The sequence below is a fragment of the Streptopelia decaocto genome (genome assembly GCF_964273445.1).
Source record: "Streptopelia decaocto genome assembly, chromosome: 6".
Taxonomy (NCBI): Eukaryota; Metazoa; Chordata; class Aves; order Columbiformes; family Columbidae; genus Streptopelia; species Streptopelia decaocto.
In genome coordinates, this window is record NC_138660.1 from 26,616,116 (window position 1) to 26,636,502 (window position 20,387).

The following is a 20,387-nucleotide window of genomic DNA, read 5'->3' on the forward strand; positions in this document are numbered from 1 at the left end:
GTCCTCAAGCACAGGCCAGGGCTCCTGCTGCCCCAGACCAGGTTCTGGTTGGGACTTGAAGCTCTATTTGTGAGACCACGGGCAGCTACAGGATATTAGGTACTTCAGTTGCCTCTGTGAATGTATGTTGCAGGTGTCTGGGAGTAAAACCACCACCTCCCCAGCAGCCGGGGCAGGGGCTGCCTGGGTAGTGCCTACACAGCATCCCGGTCACCTGAGCCACCAAGCTCAGCCCCTGCTTGTCTCTCGGTGCTTCCACACCAACCAGAGCACCAGCCTGGGCCTGAGGCCAAGCAGAGCCTCAAGGCTGTTCCTACAAGGTGTTCCTTCTCTCAGCTCCCACCCGCTCTTTGCTTGGCTGTGGGACTTGCCAGCCCCAGCTCCTCCTCCCAGGACATCCCCTGGGCACCTCTGCTCCACAGCTCGGCGCCCCGGCAGCTCCTCTGCCCCAGCTCCCAGGGGATTGCCCTGGAGAAGGCCCGGGCTCTTGTGCACCTAAAGCTCCTGCCTACCCTGCGAGTCGCTCCCTTGGCAACTGTCCCCATATCTCTGGTGGACTCAGACCCAACAACATGGTCCTGAGCTGTGAGCCAGCACTTCTGAAGCTGCGAGCAGCTCTCGGCTTATATACCTATGGTTTCATAGCTCCGTATAGGTCTAGCCCCCATGTCCCATACTGTTACGTGATCCTGCATGTGTACGCTGAGCACCATCGTGTAGCTGAACTCCTTCCCTCTGAGCTGAGGCACCAGCTAAAAGTCACCTGCCTGTCCCCATCCCCTTGTGCACAGGGGGCATCTTACTGGGCCCCAGGTGATCCATGCTCTGTAGCCCCTTGGGCAGGTAGGGAAGGGAGAGAGGAAAGTAGTGTGTCCACCTCAGACATCTCCGCTCTCAAGGGGTCCTGCATTCACCCTTTCTGTCGCCTGCCATGGGGAGAACAAGGCACAGCGAAGACACTTCTCAGTAGCTCAGAACAGCCCCACAGTGGCCTGTTGTGCCTGGGACTGCTCAGGGAGGGATTTGAGTCCCCCCCACGGCTGGTGTTCCTGCACTGGTGACCACCACAGCACAGCTGCAGTTTCACCACTGATGCACTGGGGCTTGGCAGGGGGGTGGGTGGGCAGGCTGACAATTTAGTTCACCCAACTCAATAAACCATGTATTAAATAACTAAAGGCTGGCGATCTGTTATGGCTGTTTAACAAGGGGCCATTTCTGGGGGCTGTGCTTGGCGCGCACCTCCAGGATGGGCCCAGTTTGAGCATTCACACACCCCAGTTTGGTGCACAAACTCATTTTGCTTGCAGACTCACCCCCAGTGCTGGCTGCAGAGATGACTTGACACATTTGCAATCAATGCGTTAAAGAAACATTCTTGACTCTGGGTTTCCCATAGCATAGTCTCAGATGTCTATGCTTAAAAATATAACTTAATCAAAAGACAGAATAAACGGAGAGGTACAGCAAAGAAATGGTCCAGGCTGCGTGCCTCTCAAGGGGAGGGACCCCGAGACAAAAGAGGTTTGGGTTTTTGAACCCTCACAATCTCTGCACCCACTCTTAACACGTCCCTCACATGCTATCCATGCACCTTTTGGTCCAGTGGTAATTCTGAGTCTGGGGGCTTCTTTGTTTCTTATTGGATTCTCTTTCTCCGTCCCCCAGACAGCTTTTTTACTGTTCTTATCTAGACAGTTCGCAGCCTCTGCTGACAGAGTTTCCTCTCTGTCTCCTGGTCCTGCTCTTCAAGGTCCCCCCATCACCAAGCAACCAGGTCAAGATGGGTTCACAATATGCAGCCTGGGATTTCAGTGAGCCCGGCCACTCACACTAAGCTTGGCTGCTTGTGCTAAAATAGGTTATTCCAACAAAAGTATACACCTAAAAGAATATATAATGCAATTAAAAAGTTAGTTGGATTAAACTTATTCTGCAACAAACGCGAGGGGCTGCTGGGAAGCAAGCTGTGTGCCAAGGCGGTGACATGGTCCCTTCAAGTTTGGACGGGACTTTGAGCAACCTGGTCTGGTTGAAGATGTGGCTGCTCATGGCAGGGAGGTGGAACTAGATGATCTCTGAGGTCTCCGCCAACCCAGACCATTCTGTGACTCCGTGATACCTTCGCCCATTGCTTGATGTCTGCTCGTGGTGTCCCATCACCGAGAGCCAGCACGGGGAGGGGGGGTCAGGGAAGAGACGATCGTTCCCTCCAGCATCTGATAACGCTTCGAGACCCGCAGCCGCGACCCGGCCAGCGGCAGAACCGCTGAAACCCCATCAGCATCGCTCAGTTACAGCACAGGAGCGCTCCGGCGGCAGCAGCCGGGGCCGCGCTGTCCCCCCGCCCCGCTCCAGCGCTGCCCGTGTCACCGGGCACCCCCGGCCCCCGCCCCGCCCCGGCCCCGCCCGGTGCCGCCCCGGCCCGGGCCGCGCCGGCAGCAGCCGCAGCAACAGGTGGGGCCGCGGCGGAGCCCGATCGCGGCCGAGCCGCCGCGCACCGCAGCCGGAGCCGCAGCCGGTAAGGGACCCCCAGGGCTTGGGGGGCGGGGGGGGGCGGTTGTGCTGCGCGGAGCCCGACGGGGTCCCGGCTTCCCGGGATTCGGGGCTGGGCATCCCCCCCCGCGCACGCCGGGGTCCGGCTGGGGCGGCCGTGGCCCCTCGGAGCCCTTCCAGGGCCGGGGGGAGGCTGGGGCAGGTGGTGCATCCTCGCTCCCCGCCGAGAGACCGGGCTGGCAGAGCCCGGGAGGACCCGTGGGGCCGGAGGGACGTCCAGGCAGCGTGGCTCCATCTGCCCTGGAAGAGTCACTGCAGAGACCGACAGCCCTGTGCAGGTCCACGGCAGCACCCCCCAGGTATGAGCATCCCTTGAGTGGTACCCTAAGGATGCTTGTGCCTGGGGGATTGTGGTGCTTAAAGGATGCTGTTACCAGGGGAATGCCATTATCAGAAAGATGCTTGTACCAGAGGGATAACGACTTCAGTGCCTAGCTGGTCTCCTAACAGACAATTTAATTCCTAGGTGAAAGGCTCCCTGGGCCTACTGCGGTCCCACCCCTCAACTGTCCTCTCCATGGGGACCTCTTCCCCCCCAACCTGACCAATGCAGCAGCAGAGGTGTGAGTAGCCCCAAAGGGCAGAGGAAAGAAGGTCCCACCTGCTTCATTCACCTCTTGCCTCATCCCCAGCAGGGCAGGGGTGCCTTTTGGGGTCCCCAGATCACCTCCTTTACTGTGATAATCAGTGGCTCATCTCTTAAGCTCCAGATCCCAGAGTCAGGCCATTAAGCCATACTCTTTGTTTACTTTAAAAAAAAAGTCACCTCCAACCCCCTGCTTTGGCAAAACCCTTGGAAACATAACATGTACCAGCTCACGGACCAGATGGGGAAAGCAAAAGAACTCCACATCTTGTTATTTAAAAACCCGGCGGTGATTAAGCCAGTCTGATGATCCAGGGAGTCTGACTCATCATTTTTTTTTAACACTTGGGGTTGGTGAGATAAGAATTTACTGCTGCTGTTCTCTCACAGCAAATCCCCGCATCTCACGTGGAAATCGGCAGCAACCCAGGGCAGAGGCTCCTGGGCTGTGCCCGTCTCCTTCTCTCGCGTCTCCTTCTCTGCAGACATTCCAACCCGCCTGGACACCTTCCTGTGTAACCTCATCTGGGTGTTCCTGCTCCATGGGGGGATTGCACTGGATGAGCTTCCCAGGGCCCTTCCAGTCCTTGACATTCTGGGATTCTGTGATTCTATGATTCTATCTGAACACCCCACCCTGCAGCACCCTTTGCCCACCTGGGTGGTCTGTGCTGAGACGGAGGCGAGGGGGAGGGGGTTTTAACCTCTGCAGCTCTATGTCCAGGTGTAATTAACCCTAACTCAAATTAAGCTGTCTTGAAAAAGTTGGTAGCCAGTGTCATTCCACCCCCGTTTTCTGTGCTTGGCCTCTCCCCGTTTTGCCGGGGCACTTTACACAGAAGTGGCGGTCCAGGAAATAATGCCATGTCACATCCCCTCCACCCACCACTTTCCTCCAGCGATGCGAGAGCCTTGGCAGGGTCGCAGCGGAGCCGCCCTGCCGCCCAGGGGCTGCAGCAGCCGTCGCGGAGCGGCCGGCAGACACGCCGAGCTGGCCAGCTGCAAGATGAGCCTCAGCACCACGCCGGCAGCCGGCGTCGCCCAGGCTTTCTTCTGCCTCCTGCTCTGCATCCCCTGGGGCAGCTCCTGCCCCCCCAGCTGCCAGTGCACGGAGCGGGCAGGGGCGAAGGCCGTGCTCTGCAGCTCCCGGCACTTGGAGGAGATCCCCAAGGACATCCCCAGAGACGCGGTGTTCCTCAAGCTGGACGCGAACAGCATCACCAGAATCCCCAGCAACGCCTTCAGGCACCTCTCCCACCTGGAGGAACTCGATCTCTCCAGGAACGCCATTGAGAAGATCGACAGGGCAGCTTTCAAGGGGGTGGCTGCTGGGCTGCGGACCCTTGACCTCTCCAGCAACCGCATCCGCAGCATCCCCAAGGAGGCTTTGCTGGCGCTCAACGCCAAGCTCCGGCTGGCCAACAACCCCTGGCACTGCGAGTGCGCCTTGCAGGAGGTGTTGTGGGAGGCGCGGCTGGACCCCGACTCCGTCCAGGACATCACCTGCCACACGGCCCCGCGCCAGGAGTACGTGGGCAAACCGCTGCTCCAGGTCCTGGACGCCGGTGTCAACTTCTGCAGCGTGCGTCAGAGGACCACGGACGTGGCCATGTTCATCACCATGTTTGGCTGGTTCGCCATGGTCATTGTCTATGTGATCTGCTACGTCCGGCACAACCGGGACGACACCTGCAAGCATGTGGACTACCTGAAGTCCCTGCCGAGCCCCCAGGGCCACGCAGAGACCACCAGCACTGCCCTGTAGCCCAGGATGGGGCTGCCCCCTTCCCAGCTCCTTTGCAGGGAGCCAGTGACAACCTGGTGGCCTTCAAACCTTCTCTGGGGGACTTTCCAGTGCTTGCTCCAGTCACACAAAGGAGTTCTGCTGACTTAGAATCACAGAGTAGTTTGGCTTGGAAGGGACCTTTAAGGGTCCTCTAGTCCAACCCCCTGACATGAGCAGGGACATCTTCAACATGGGGAGGACTTCGCCCCTTCCCAGTGATGCTGGACCAAGTGTGAGCAAATGACAAGGGGGATGCCGGGGACACATTACCCAGACCTGCCTATGGCTCCGGGGAGGAATCCCCCTCTCCAGGCCCCTTCTCCCCTGCCAGAGCTGGGCTCGCAGGGAAAGCAGCCCCAGGCACCTGCTCGCGGTCCATGTGGTTTGGAGAGAACAAGCCCTTGGGGGGACATGGATGGCGGGTGGCTCCTGTGAGGCTGGGAGGTCCCTGGAGCAGGGGGTGCAGAGGGATGGTGGTTCTGTGCAGTGGGGACACACCGTCCTGGCTCCAGGAAGGAACTGAACTTGCTGGGACCAGGACATCAGCCCCAGCCCCCCGCAGCATCTCGGCAGCCTCTGCCTGCCACCAGTACCCCCGGGCCGAGCTCCCAAACCTTTGGTTTCCCAATAAAGCTCCAGATGAAGGAAAGCCCTCAGGGTTTGTGCTGCATTGAGAGTTGGGCATCCGGGGTGGGCGGTGGTGCTTGATGGGTTTGTGCTTGTCCTAATTCAATCTCTCCCACAGCAGACAAGCCTAAATTCAATGTTCCAGTTTGATTCCTGTTAGGTCACATCCCCTCCAGCCGCCCCACAGCCTCCCGCGAGCAGGGGCCAGCTGGCCAAACGGTACCTCTGCATCTCGTCTGGTACAACTCGCCTTATCTTGCCCTTCCTCAGGGCTGAATTAGAAATGCAGCTCATGGCTCAGCACGGCGGAAGCAAATCAAGTTGTGCAAGCAAGAAATGGTCCTTCCCAGCAGAACCAGCTGCAGCTGTGGCTGGGCAGGGGGAGGACTGGGGCCTGGACCTCAGGGAGGCTCTGGCCATGACCTCTCCAGCCCATTTTTGGGGGGCTGGCACCTCCTGTGGGCTCACCAGCCCCAGCAGGACACTCAGGGCTGGGAAAGGCTGAGCGATGACCTGGGCTGGTTGGGACGGACAGGGAGTCCCAGGCAGGGGGAGGCAGATGGGCACCCTCCCCCCGGCACCCCATTGTGCTCAGGGCCACCTCGTCCTCATGGACCACCTGTGGCCAGTGACATGGACCTGTCTTGCTCGGGGGTGGCTTGTTGAGGGGAAGCCTCTGCCCGGGCAGAGCAGCTCAGGTACCCGCAGCTCGGGATGAAGTCTGGGTGCACACAGTTTATTACAGCTCTGGTTAAGCAAAAGCGTCTCCCAGATCAAGGCAAGGAAAAGAAAAGAGGCCACGGTTTCACCTAGAGCAGTTTGGGTATTTCCCATGCCTACGGTAGCTGGATTGGTTCCGGTGCACAGCAGGCTTGCTGGGGAGTCGCTGACCTCATGCAAAGATGTGCAAGGACCAACATCGGTGCCTGTGCGCTCCTATGGTTTGTACAATATACACACATCACTCGGTGAGGATAACCAAACCAGCCACGGCGGAGCGGGAGGCTGTGCAGGCACCCATGGCTGTGGGATGGGGTGGCGAGGCCACCGAAGATGCACACGAGGCGTGGTGTGCAATGTCAGACCAGGTGGGTCCTCAGCAACATCATGGCCCCAGGTGCTGGGCCGCCAGAGCTGAGCCCAAAGCCGCCTTTTTCCCCAATTTCTCACGTGCCATTTCCTCCCCCCTGCCATGCACCCACCCCGGCAGCACACGCTCTGCTCAGTCTCGTTCCTCCCCTGGCTTTGTGCGAGCTCTGGCCACAACAACGGCTGCTCTGGGTCCCTCCTCCTGAGACTACCAGGGGTCCTGGTGAGCGTGGGGAAGCGCCCGGGCTCCAGGTAGCCTGGGTAGGACATGACTTGGAGCATGGCAGGAGAAAAGAGCACAAAAGCAGGCTCCCAGTCCCTCTGCCACCCCCCAGACAGGGCTGCAGGGACCCACGGAGCTCCCCTCCTCCTCCTCCTCCCTGTCCCATGGCGCACACAACCAGCCAGCCGCAGGGCTGATGCCACAGCCATCCCTGGGCTCTGTGGTCCATCTTCACCCTGATGTGCAGCACACCCCGATCCCGGTGATGAGCTGAGCGTGTCTCAGCCACCTCAGGTGGTTTTCAGTTTGAGCACCTTGGAAAGCGGCTCCTTGGCACTGGAGTAGAGGAGGTAGGAGCCCTCGGCGGTGTGAAATGCCTCCCAGTCTCTGCAGCCGACGGTGGGGAGGTGGTGAGCTGCTACGAAGCCTTCATAGCCTTGCCACCTGCACGGGAGGGCAGTGGGCTCTGGGGCACGAGGAGAGCCGAGCCGTGGGGCTGGCATCTCCCACCTCCCCACCATGGGCCAGGGTGGGATGTCCCTCACTGGGGCTTCTCATCCAGGGTACTGGTGAGGGGCTGGAGCACAAGTGTGATGGGAGCGGCTGAGGGACCTGGGGGGTTCAGCTGGAGAACAGGAGCTGAGGGGAGACCTTCTGGTCTCTGAACTGCCTGAAAGGAGCCTGGAGCCAGGGGGGGTCGGGCTCTGCTCCCCAGGAACAAGCGCCAGGAGCAGAGGAAACGGCCTCAAGTTGCGCCAGGGGAGGTTGAGGTTGGATGTGGGGAACAATTTCTTCCCCAAAGGGCTGTGGGGCATTGGAACAGGCTGCCCAGGGCAGTGCTGGAGTCACCAGCCCTGGAGGGTTGGACAGACGGACATGAGGTTCTCAGGACATGGGGCAGTGCCAGGGGTGGGGGAATGGTTGGACTCAATGATCTTGAGGGGCTTTTCCAACCAAAACGATTCTATGACTCCTGCCCAGAAACCCCTCCAGACACAGGGAAGAGCCCAATCTGTCCTCCCTAGGGAGATACATCAGCACCCACAGAGGTTGCCCCCGCACTGGGTTCCTGTCAAAGTTGTTCATGCTGGAAACAACCACTCAACCACACCCTCCTCCCCCAGCAGTACCTGTAGATAATACTGTTAACGGCAAAGGTGAGGCCATCGAAGGAGTTTGCTACCACGAGAAAAGAGTCATCTCCCACCGAGAAGAACTCCCAGTCCAGGGCGCTGGGGGATGAAGCAAGCAGAGGGGCTGGTGAAGGTAGCCCCTCCATGGCCAGCCAAGGAAGGGGCTGAGTGTCCACAGGGCTGAGCCCACCCCACACCAATCCCTGCCACCCTGGTGATACACACAAAACCCTGCTCTTCCCACATTGTCCACCCTTGTTCACAAATTTGGGGTGTCCTCATAGCTCCTGCTGGGGTTCAGTGCCAAGGACCTGTCACCCATCATCCTCCCCACCAGTCCGGGTCCCCAGCAGTGTGCAAGCCTGCAGGAACCCTCCTGGAGACCCGCAGGGTGCTCAGGGGAAGGACGTGGGCTGAGGAGCACCCTGACTCTTTGCACAGGTACCTGTAGGTGAGAACGTCCTGGAATTTGACAAACATCTGGGCAGTGATGTTCAGCTCATAGATGGAGGAGTTGATGGCGTAAAAGTTGGAGGGTGCCGGCATCCCACTGTCATAGCTGTGGCTGTTTGCAACTGCCAGGAAGACTCTGTCCCCGATATGAAAGACCTCCCAGTCAGCAGCACCAAAAGTCTATGGGGAAGGAAGCCACATGAGAAGCTGGATGTGGACAAGCCTTCGCAAGCCAAGACCTGCTAGAGGTGCAGCAGGGAAGCTACCCTCTCCTAACGCTCTCCAAATTAAAAATAAACCTTGTTTGGTCAATCCCTAGAGGACAATCAGTGGGAAATTATCACCAGCTTTCCAGAGGACTGAAGATAATCTGTTTCTGTAACTATTTCCTGGCTTGTCTAAACCCAGAGGGGGGACTGAGGAGAAGATTTGACCAGTGGCCTAACCTTACCAGGATAGACTGGAAGAGCTGGAATGAGCCACTAAGCCAGATGTAGATGTGCGAGTAGATCTTAGTGGACGTGCCATTGAATGTGTTAGCCACAGCCAGGAAGGAATACGGCCCGATGGTGAAAAACTCCCAGTCATAGGCTCCAGAGGTAGGGATGGTCTGGTTGGTTTCGAACAAGCCCGTCCTGGGGTTCCACCTGTATATCACACTGTCTATGTTGTGGTTGTTCCCTGGGGGAGACAGACAGACAGATGTGCACTGTGAGGAAAAGGAATGCCTGGCTCCTGTAAGAAGCAAGACCCAGAAACAGCTTCAGCTACACAACTGTTTGCCGGTAGGTTGCAAGGCTGTTTGCTAGTGACCAACTGCTCCACAAGAAGTAGCCAAAGAGGTGCTAGAGCCTCCAACCCTACCTAGAAACTCCATCCCCCTTGATCACGCTGGCAGCTTGTTCCCAAGCACGCGCTGGTGGTGTCACAGCAGCCCCTGGCACAGTGTCACCCCACAGGCACCGTGACGCAGTCCAAGGGTGGCCAAGCTCTGCTCAGGCAAGTCCCTAAGGTACCAACACCATGGGCTGCTGTCACCCTTCACACATTTGGGAGGGCGGCACAGCTGGAACAGCATTTTACTGATGTTCTTCAGTGCTCCTTTGCTAAGTCCCTGTGGTCAGCTCCTGAGTGCTGGAGCTGGCCAGGGACCTTCCTGCCACTGCACCAACTCCAGAGCGAGGAAGGGGGCGCCACAGCCCAGAGCCTGCCCCACGCTGAGCCCACTGGCACCAGAGCACCTGCTCCATCCACCTCCTGGGCTCTAGACAAACATCTCTGAGACCACATCTAGAGAACTGTGTCTAGTTCTGGGCGCCCCAGTTTGGGAGAACAAAATACTGGAGAGAGTCCAGTGGAGAGCTCCAAAGATGCCGAGGGGTCTGGAACATCTTCCAGCATCTTTCAGATGAGGAAAGGCTGAGAGAGCTGGGGCTGTTGAGCTGGAGAAGAGAAGCTGAGAGGGATCTGATCAATGGGATCAATATCTCAGGGTGGGTGTCAGAGGATGGACCAGACTCTGTTCAGTGGTGCCCAACGCCAGGGTGAGGGGCAACGGGCACAGACTGAAACACAGGAGGCTCCATCTGAACATGAGCAGAAACTTGTTTGCTGGGAGGTGCCAGAGCCTGGCCCAGGCTGCCCAGAGCGGGTGTGGAGTCTCCTTCTCTGAGACATTCAAACCCGCCTGGACCGACCTGTGCGATCTGCTCTGTGACCCTGTGTGAGCAGGGGTTGGGCTGGGGGATCTACAGAGATCCCTTCATCTGTGCTGCCGCACTCCGCTTGGCCCCACTGTTGTTTCTGGTGGCTGAGCAGCGGCAGGACCACGTGTCAACAGGTTTACGGGCAATCTTTATTGCAACGGAAGACACTTTGGTAAGAAGAGCTGCAGGGAGCACTGGGTGTGTGGGACAGGGCCACGCGGATAAGTGGCATCTCCTCAGGGACTGACCCTCCACCACCTGCTAAGGGGAACATCCGCGGTTTGGCTTGGCCACGATGGTCTCAACCCCTGAACAATGTGCATGGCCCTTGAATCACTCTTCTGCTGCCACTGCCATGGGAACACTCTTGTCCAAACTGGCCCTGGTGGGGTCTAACAGGTGACACCGGGAGTTTCTAGCCCAGCTCACAGGCAGTTGGTGCCCAAGTGACCTGTCACCAGCTTTGAGCCTGGTGCCGGAGGAGCTGACACTGCATGAGCCACCCTGAGGGCAGGGACCAATCCCAACAGCCCAGCATCTGAACACCCCGAGCATCCTGGAGAACCGCGGCTGTGGTATTGACCCATTGATGGACCCCATGCAGAGGGCTGCACACCCCAACCCAGAACAACCCATGGCCTGGGAGGGCACAAGGCCACCAAGGCCACCAAGGACCACCAACGCCAGCCCCATGGTGCAGGCAGAAACCCAGAGGGGGACTGTGTCAGCCACTTCCCAGAGTGCTTTTCTCTCCCCAAACGAGGGGGTCTGCAAGGATTCAGGCTTGCTGAGGGACACGGTGCTCCGAGCTGTGCGCGCTGACTCTCTGGCTTTGCCCCACGCTCTGGCAGAGGACACACAAGGAGCTGCAGGGTTTCCACAGCAACAGGAGGATGCTCTTGAGCAGAGTGCCTGCAGTACGGTGCTGTGGTTCCCGGTGTCACCCAGGGCCACCTGCCCCGGGCTGGTAGGGAATATAAGGGCTGGGTACCTTGTCGGTGGTTGACCACAGCGAGGAAAGCCTCTCCCTCGATGACAAATGCCTCCCAGTCCCTAGCGCTGTGCGTGGTGATCCTCTGGTATGTGATGAACTTCTCTTTCCTGCGACTCCACTTGTATATTACAGAGAACTCCTGACCCCTGTCATTCTGCTCAAAATTAGCCACTGCTAGGAAGATCTGAAAAACAACAAGCCAGGACATCTCAGTTTGCTGCTCTTGAAGGGGCGTGGACAAGTATGGGCAGGGTGGAGATGGGACGGATGGGGGTTGTGGGGCCAGGGAGCAAGGTGGCTGGTGTGGGGCACGATGGCCCTGGCTGGCCGGGGTCCCTGAGCAGCCCTCAAGCAACACAGTGCACCCAAAATGGAGACAGGGCCTCGGTGGCCCATGGGGGTCTTTGTGCCTGGCAGCAGAGCTGGGACAAGGACAAAACTGCAGCCGTAGCCTTGTAACAGCAGGAAGGGAGAGCCAGGCTGAGCCATGGGGACAGCGGGACAAACACAGGAGGGAGGGAGGGAGGTCCAAGCTACCAATCCTTCCTCATTAAGGAAAGGTTGTTCAGAAGAAAAAAACTGCAGATATAATCATGATAATGACAATGATGGCAATTCTCTGAGACAAAACATTTTCCAGAGCAACAAAACCCCGCTGTGAGCACCAGGAACACGCGTGCAGCAGCAGAGGTCGGCTTGCACGAGGTGGGAGCATCCGAGCTCACGGGAGCACACGGGGTGATGTGCTGTCTCTGTCACTCCGAGTGTTTCGTGTGGAGTGGCAGAGGTTGTGCCCCAGTTTGGGGCACAGGGACGCAGCCCACAAGCAGAAAACAGTCAGTGGGGGTGGTCTCCGGTCTCCTGCCTCCTGCCCAGCGCAGGATCCTGCCAGCACAGCCTGGGGCTCAGCCGCCCCCAAGAAGAGACCTTCCAGGCTCTGTGGGGCTGTGCTGGATGCACACGCCCCCAGGAGGGAAGGTGCATCCCCAGGGAGCAAGCCCTGGTCCAGGGGGTCCCTTCAGGGCATCTCCAGAAATGCAGCTTCAGAGGGAACAGAAAGGCTCGAATCCAACCCTACAGCTCAGGAGGCTGCAGTCCCCTGTGGTCCCCTGCCCTCCATTGACAGGACCCCAGCATTGCCCTTGGGGGCTCTTCCCCCCATCCCAGCAGAGCAGCAGCAGGTCCTGATGCAGTAATGAGGTGCTGACACCTCCAGAGGTGCATCCCCCCTGCAATGTGTGCCAGGGATCCAGGCGAACTGCAGAGTTCTGTACCGCTGCGGGTGCAACGTCCATCTGCTCATCAGCTCCGTGCAGAAACATGCCGAGCGCAGGCAGCTGAACCTGCCTCTGTCCCCAGCCATTCTGGAGCACCAAGGCCAGCCCCGATTAGAAAACCTGTCCCCAGCTGGGCAGGAGAGAGGCCATCCTGCCTAGAAAGTCTGAGTTAGTTTTCCTCAGCCAAGACCTGAAGCCAAATGCAGAGCACATGAGCCTTCGTGAGTACCAACAAGGGTGCTTTGCCATGCAGGAACCACGGGGACCCCCCTCTGGTGCTCTTCTCTGCCCCCACAGCCATGACGGGTGTGTTGTGGGTCCAGACTAACACTGGGGAGTCTCGAATTGGTTCCCATCAGTGGATAAACAAGATAGAGAACAAGTCTGATGAGAAGCAGCTGAGTGACCGGGGGGGTGGTTAGACTGGAGAAAAGGAGGCTGAGGGGAGACCTTCTCATGGCGTCTGCTGGGAACCGCAGTAAAATCTGCTTCCCGGAGGGGGTCAGCCTGTGTCAGGGAGGGGGGCTACATGTCCAGAGCAGGCTGGACCGCAGCCCTGCACGATGCACGTCCACACGTGAAGGACATTTTGACACTGGCACTCACTACATCTAAAGCAGAAACAGCTAGAGCCTGCTAGAAATTAACCTGAACACGGGAGGATGCAGCTCCAGCTTTGGAGGCTGAGCTCACAGCCACCCTGGAGATCCCTGGAGAAGAGATCTGAGCACTTTGGACACACAACTACCTCCGCTGTGAGCATCTGTGCTGAAAATGGCTTGGGGGATGTACTTGTGTCATGGCACATATGGTAAAACAGGGAGGGCTGCCCGCTGATCAGCCCCAGGACAGACCCTCACCGGCTGAACACGTGTATCAGCGTGACCACATCAAAGGCAGGAGAAAGATTCACCCCCTAAACCCTGCCCAGGACTCAGGGCTTCAGTGTTGGGCAATTGCAGTTTAATATACTGAAATATGAAGGCATTGAAATAACCCTCTGGGCAGACTCACCTTCTTTCCTATGGTGAAATACTTCCAGGACTGAGCTTGGTAGGTGGGGATGTTCTGGTAGGGCACAAACTTCCCATCAGTCCACTTATAGACGGCCGATCCTGGGGGGGTGTACCGGTTGGCAGTGGCTGCGAACAGTCCCACCTTTGGGATGGTGAAGACCTCAACGCCCATCGTCTCAGAGTTGGTCACCAGGTTCTGGTATTCCTCCACGTAGTCCAGCCTTTGTTTGACTGGAGGACCACAAAGAAAGAGGGGCGAGGTTAAAACCAGATGACTCTGCCTGGAGAGGCTGCACAGCACAGCTGGCTCCACAGCTGTGTGGAGCTTTATGAGGGGAAATGAAGGTTCTGGTGCTGCTGGTGGTGAAGGGTCAAAACCCAAGGAGGTGGTAGAAGGCTTGACTTGGTCTTGTTGGGCAGCACATCCAGCCCCATCCACCCCAACGGCTCTTCAGCAGAGCGCAGGGCTGCAAAACATTCTGCTGGGCTGTCTCCTCTGGGAGGGGGGAAGAACAGCACACCATGGAGTTTTTGGGTTGATATATTTATCCTAAAAAGAACAAGGAGGAGGAGACCTACAGCCTGTGCCACTGAGACCAGCTGGATTGACCTGTCCCCAGCTGCAGCAGCCCTGCAGCAGGTGTTTGCTCGGGCTGGAGTCAGCATGAGCTCTGGGAGAAGCTGGAGAAGACTCACAATTAGTGAGAAGACACAATTAATACCAGAAATTAGAAGAGAAAAGCTGAGGCTGGTGCCAATGGCAGATGAGTGGGCACTGGAAGGGACAAATGGAAGGAGAAGAGCTACAAAAAGGGCCAGTGTTGGTGGCACCAAGGGGCAAGATCCTAGGACAAGGTCTTCTTGGGAAAACAAGGACTTGGTGCCAATCCTGATGACTTCCAGAGGTGGGTAAAGATGGGGAGGGACTCCAGCCACTGCCAGCTCCTGTGAGGAGCAAAATGGCTCATCCAAACCCACCATGGGGGTGCCAGAAAAAGAAAAACCCCAGGAGAGGGGGCAGGGACAGCTCGGTGACAGCCATGTCCCATCCTCCATGTCCTCACCAGGGGTCCTGGGCAGACCTCTTAGAGAAAGTGGGAGAGCAACAGCGGGTGAAACCCATTTCATCATCCAATAACGTCCATCCCTCCAGGCTCGGGTTGCTTTGCCACCTCATTGCTCCAATGTTGCCTCACTGCTTTCTGCATGAAGGCCACCAGAGATGCGATGACATGGGGACCTGCCTCCCATCGCTCCCTTGGTTATCTTTGGCAGCCAATCTGTCTTTCTGCTCCTTCTTGCCCATCGTGCAAATGCTTCCGCACCAGGAGCCCCTGTGCTGTAGGGACACTGGGGCAGGGACCCCCCAGCACCCAGACAGGGCTCTGTGGGCTGAGCTGTCCTGCTTGGACAGACCGGGAGCTCGTTCCTGACCAGAGAAGCCTCATGAGGGACAGACAACACGGACAAGGTGGGTGGACAAGATGAGTGATCGGGGAGCTGGATCACAGAGCTGCACGGGAAGCGTCAATGTGGGCACTGAGAGCAAAGCAAAGCCCGGCCAGGCAAGCGGGAGGCAGGGGGACACCCCAGCCCCTTCATTCTCCTGTTGCCTGACTCAGTTCCCACCCCAAAGGTGCTGTCAAGGGCAAATCTCTGCTCCTCCTCTGCTCACCATCCCCGAGAGCACATCACACCCCAGTACCTTCCAGCATGGACACCCAGGCGCTGCCGTTGCAGAGGTAGAGCCCTCGCCGGGAGGCGTTGAACCACAACTGCGCCTTCTCCCGCTTGGTGCAGGGGGGACGAGACCCCAGGGTCACCTTCGTGTTGCTCTCTGGGCACGGAGAGGAGCAAGGACACATGGTGGAGGAGCAGCGAGGCCCATCCCTGTGCACACAGTGAGGGCTGGACATCCTGGTCCCATCCTGATGACAGGGAACAGGGGACACAGCAAACCAGCACCGAGCCAGGGAGGCACCATCCGGGCAAGCCCTGTGGCTGACACCAGGGGGGCCCTGACTCTCCATGGGGGTTTTGGACAGGGATCCCCCCAACATGGGGACACCCTTCTGTTCCTGCCCCATGCAAAGAGCTCTCCCCAATGAAAGCAGGAGGCAGCAGCTGAGCCTGTGCTGCCGGGAATTACTGACCGTAGGGGTATTTCAGCACCTCGTTGCTCGCTGGCTTCACAGGGACATCCTGGAGGACAGCAGGGACAGAGAGCGTTGCTACTTTCAAGTTCAAGGCGGTGCATATCCGAGGAGTGGCGTCGGCTCCTGGCAGCAGGACGAGCTGTCTCAGCAAGCCCTGGGGAAGCAGGAGCAGCAGGATGTCAGTCCAGTAAGAACAAGAAATGGAAAATGCAGGTGATTTACGCTCTGATTTCCCTGCTCACTGCCCTACCCCCTGGGCTGTGGAAGCCTCCATAGGATTCACACATGCTTATCAGATCCTCATTACATGCCCAGCCTGCCAAAATCTCCATCCCAGGCAATTTAACAGCTGGTGCGAGGCGAATATTGGCAAGGGGCTTGTTAACTGCAGACGGCTTTCACCACCTCCGCTTTCCACTGCTGCCCAGAGCAGGCACTGCCCCAACTTTCATATCTGTGAGACCGTGCCATCAACTGGCTTTCTGCCACCACACTGCTGACAGCGTCCTCTTCAAAACACATTTGTCCCACAAAGCACCAGTCGCCAGCGCTGCCCCTTGCACACCCAGAGCCGGACGGGAACCGAGCCTGGCAGCAGCACCCATGGCCACCTCTGCTCCCCACAGAGTCACAGAATGTCAGGGGCTGGAAGGGCCCTGGAAAGCTCATCCAGTGCAATCCCCCCATGGAGCAGGAACACCCAGATGAGGTTACACAGGAAGGTGTCCAGGCAGGTTGGAATGTCTGCAGAGAAGGAGACTCCACAACCTCCCTGGGCAGCCTGGGCCAGGCTCTGCCACCCTCACCTCGAACAAGTTTCTTCTCCTATTTAAGTGGAACCTCCTGTGTTCCAGTTTGCACCCACTGCCCCTTGTCCTGTCACTGGTTGTCACCCAGAAGAGCCTGGCTCCATCCTCCTGACACTCCCCCTTTCCATATTGATCCCCAGGAATGAGTCCCCCCTCAGTCTCCTCTTGTCCAGCTCCAGAGCCCCAGCTCCCTCAGCCTTTCCTCACACGCGAGATGCTCCCCTCCCTTCAGCATCACGCTGTGGCCCAAGCCCCATGGCCAGCCTCGAGTGCCTCCGCGCAGCCCCATGCCATGGGGCACCTACCGTGAATGCGCCTTTCCTTCTCCTCCGGTTGCCCAGGTAGAAGCTGGCTCTCTTCACTGACAGAGAAGCTGGAAACGGCGTCTCCGTCACCCTGTGTGTGGGCAAAGAAGAGACAGGGGACAATTTCATGGTGTCTGCTGGTGGCTGGAGGAGACGCTGGTGGAGGAGCATTGTCCTGCCAGGGAGCTGGCACCTCCCGAGCCTCCCACTGTCCCCAACCTACACGTCCTTGGGCACGCTGCAGTCCACCGTCAGCGAGAATGACTGGCCGGAGACAGCCAGGACCAGCGTGTGCCACTGGTTGTCGGAGAGGGAGACGTTGGCGAAGGTGACGCGAGTCTGCCAGCTGCCAGCGCGCTCGTGGCTCCAGAAGATGAAGTGGAGCTTGTTGGTGGCATAGCGCAGCCCCACCAGCACCCTGGGGCTCTCCTCCACCATCAGCGTGAAGATGTACTCGTTCCTCTGCAGGAGGACACGGACTCTGCATGCCGCACGCTGCGGGGCCGGGCTCTGCCCGCTCCGTGCCCAGCTGGCGGCGCTTACCTTGGCGGGGACGCTGAGGACCCGCAGGGTGACGATGATGGAGAACTCCTCGGGGAAGCGGTGGCAGTGGATGAAGAGGCGGGAGGCGGGGAAGGCCAGGGCGCGGGGCTGCGAGGCCGCCAGCTGGAACCCGCGCACCCCCTGCGCCTCGAACACGCGGAGGGCCGGGGCCAGCCCGCCGGCCGGGACCACCTCTGCCAGGATGTCCAGTGGGCGCAGGTCTGTGTCAAGACACAGCAGAGCACGTCACGGCGGGGGCCATCCCCCTGTCCCCCCTGGCTGTGGGGTGCTCTGCCCCCCCGGGCTGCCACCAGCTCCCGTGGGATCCATCAGCAACCACAACCAGAGCCAGGGGAGCGGGCAGGGAGCTGGTGCCTGGTCGCTGGGAGGCCACCCGTCCCTGTCCCCAGGGTGGTGGGACACGGCGCTCCCTCCTCCAGCCTCAGTCCAAGCTTTCCCAACCCAGCACACACTCCCCTGGCAGGCACCAAAACTGCTAATTAAATAATTATCCTCTCCCCAGAGGACAAAACAACGTGCCCAGCCCGAGGGCATCGGCTGGGTGAAGAACAGGCACGGCAAAGCCGTCCCCACATCACCATGCCAGGGCTGCCATCGCTCCAGCGTCTCGGCAGCCGTGGGGAGGGCTGCACTGCAGGGGGGGCTTCCCCAATATCTCGTCTTGTCATCCTCGCAGCTTTTCTTTTTGAATTCTTCCCTGGTGGGATTGCAGTGTCGGTAGCAAAGGGCAGAGGGGTTTGGTGATGATGCCCAGACGATGAACCAGCACTGGGCTAGACTGAAAACCCCTGACTCTGTCCCATTCCCGGTGAGATGTGGCTTTTGGTTATTATTTGTACTAATAAACCTCGGCTGCTGGGGCACAGCGGGAGAGCTGGGAGCTGGACCAGCATGTGCCTGAATCCAAACCAGCTGGAAAGGGGGAGCGCTTCCCCTGGGCACCCCCGCTCAGCCCAAACCCAGATGGGCAGCGCAAGGAGGAATCTGCTCACGTGGCTCCAGCCGCCTGGAGCAGCGAGACCGGCACGGTCCTTCCCACCCTGCCACCTCTGCGTCCCCTGCCCGCCCTGCCACTGGTTTAAGCTGCTCCTAAAGCAAAGCCTTGGTGGGGAAGGTTTAACTGAAATGACTTATTTCAGAAACGCACGACTCATGGAATCATAGAATCACAGAATAGTTTGTGCTGAAGGGCCCTTCCCAGCTCCCCCAGTGCCCCCCCTGCCATGAGCAGGGACATCTTCACCAGCTCAGGTTGCTCAGAGCCCCGTCCAGTCTGGCCTGGGATGTCTCCAGGGATGGTTCATCCACCACCTCTCTGGCCAACCTGGGCCAGGCTCTCACCACCCTCAGGGACAATAATTTCTTCCTCGTGTCCAGCCTGAATCTCCCTCCTTTAATATAAAATCATCACCCTTTGTCTTATCACTACAGACCCTTGTAAAAAGTCCCTCTCCAATGAAATTCTACAGTTAAATGACTGGTTCCTGTTTTTCTCAACAAAAAGCACAAGTTGTATCCAGGCTTGGACTTGCAGAGGGGTTCAGGAACCCCCAATGGCCCCCAAGGCAGCCAGGATGAGCTCAGCTGGGACTGGAGGCTGCAAGGCGGCAAGGGACCAAATCCTAAAACCAACCCCAGATCCCTAAACTCAAAGCTGTGCATCCCAATCTGCCCAGAAGGGACATGGGGACAGTTAAATGTGCTGATGCTGGAGCCTTGACACCCCCAGGACCCCTTAGCTGAGGCTGCTTGGGGACAGCGGGGATGTCCCCAGAGACCGGAGCACCTTGGGGAGGAGGTGATGGGGAAAAAATCTCCGATCTCTCCCAGCTTTCCTTCTCACCATCATCTGGGCTGTAATAACATGTAAATACAGGTGCCATCAAACTGAGACAAGCCCCAAGCATGAGGAGCCTGGGCCCAAGCACCCCAAAATCGGGGCTGAGTGTCACTGTCCACGCACGGACCTCGTGGATGGGAAGAGCCCCGAGATGGGGATCCTCTCCGGCTCGGGCGCTCTTGGCGCTTCCCCGCGGGAAATGCCGTGGGAGCTGCAGCTCCTCGGTGGGGGGTGCTGGGGGGGCGGTTTTGCTGCCTGGAGGGTGGAGGGTGTGCCCGGCGGAGCGCAGGGACCCCGGGGAGTTCCCTGCTCTGCTCCACTTCTTCCAGCCCTTCCGCTCCCCACACGCCGGTCCCCGGCGCCAGCAGAGCTCGGAACGGCGCTTGTGCCGCAGGGACGGGACGCAGCGGTCCCCGCGCACCGCTCCCGTGCCGTGCCGGGGGCTGCGGGTGCACGGACACGCATCGCAGGGCATCGCGCGGTGCTGGCATCCTCAGAGCCAGGCCACCAGAACCTTGGGTGCCCCCCGAAACGGAGCATGGCTTCTGGGGCATCCCGTCACACACGGGGCTCGGCATCTGTCCCAACGCCGGCGTTGACGCCACGCTCCGGCACAACCCCCCCGCCGGCCCGCGCTCCTACCTGTGCAGTGTCGCCAGGTCCTGCCCCCCCGGCCCGGGCCCCCGGCGGTGGCTCCATGGAGGAGGACAAGCCAGAGCAGCAGCGGAGCCGACATCGGGGGGCCGGCCTCAGGGGGTCCATCCACCGGGATGCCCCCGCTGTCCACTCCTCCGCGCCCGGGCAGGCGCCGCTCGGCTCAGCCCCCCCGGGGGCTCTGGCATAGTCTGTCGGTGGGACACCCCCCAGGGACGGGCCACGCCGGGTGCTGCTTCAACGCTTCGGGGTGCTAAGCCCCGGGTCTGCTGTCCCCACGCGTGGGCATCGTCCCTGGGGGCACGGCGGGGGCGGCGGGCGGGCGGGGGTCCCGTGGGGCGGCTGCGGAGGCAGTGCCGGCTGCAGCCGGGGAGCAGACATTTAAATGAGAAGTTGGTGGTGGGAGAGGAGGAGTCCAGGCTCCTTGGAGAGCTTTTATCTTTTGCCCAGCCCTCTGCAAGGCGGCTTTGGGGAGGGATTTTTTTACACTTTTTTTTTTTTATCCTTTAATTTTTGGTGATTCATTTTTCCAGCATCACGTGGGAGTAGGTGGGACATTCACCCTTGCCTGGAGAGACCAAGGTGGGAACCTTCCTGCTCCTAGAAGCCTTGG

General features: G+C 59.1%; 2 protein-coding genes across 2 annotated transcripts; one reads left to right on the forward strand and one right to left on the reverse strand.

Annotated features, from left to right (window-relative positions):
- The first annotated feature begins 2,429 nt into the window (after positions 1-2,429).
- LRRC3 (leucine rich repeat containing 3) lies at positions 2,430-5,520 on the forward strand. The gene is made up of 2 exons (XM_082055891.1): positions 2,430-2,521; positions 4,042-5,520. Exon 2 carries the CDS (start codon positions 4,044-4,046, stop codon positions 4,905-4,907), a length of 864 nt encoding a protein of 287 aa, XP_081912017.1. The 5' UTR covers positions 2,430-2,521; positions 4,042-4,043; the 3' UTR covers positions 4,908-5,520.
- A 755-nt stretch (positions 5,521-6,275) lies between these two features.
- On the reverse strand, positions 6,276-19,880 carry TSPEAR (thrombospondin type laminin G domain and EAR repeats). The gene is made up of 12 exons (XM_082055921.1): positions 19,763-19,880; positions 17,260-17,480; positions 16,940-17,178; positions 16,717-16,807; positions 15,600-15,756; positions 15,152-15,283; positions 13,445-13,677; positions 11,151-11,337; positions 8,905-9,134; positions 8,446-8,633; positions 7,998-8,099; positions 6,276-7,311 (listed from the first exon to the last, which is right to left on the reverse strand). Exons 1-12 carry the CDS (start codon positions 19,854-19,856, stop codon positions 7,158-7,160), a joined length of 2,028 nt encoding a protein of 675 aa, XP_081912047.1. The 5' UTR covers positions 19,857-19,880; the 3' UTR covers positions 6,276-7,157.
- Between the last annotated feature and the right edge of the window lie 507 nt (positions 19,881-20,387).

Coding starts and splice junctions, on each gene's coding strand:
- LRRC3 (XM_082055891.1), top strand. CDS start 4,044: ATGCGAGAGCCTTGGCAGGGTCGCAGCGGAGCCGCCCTGCCGCCCAGG.
- TSPEAR (XM_082055921.1), bottom strand. CDS start 19,856: ATGTCGGCTCCGCTGCTGCTCTGGCTTGTCCTCCTCCATGGAGCCACC. Junction 9,135..11,150: donor TGTGGTCAACCACCGACAAG/GTACCCAGCCCT, acceptor TGTCTCCCCCAG/GGAACAACCACAACATAGAC. Junction 8,634..8,904: donor AGCTCTTCCAGTCTATCCTG/GTAAGGTTAGGC, acceptor CCTTCCCCATAG/ACTTTTGGTGCTGCTGACTG.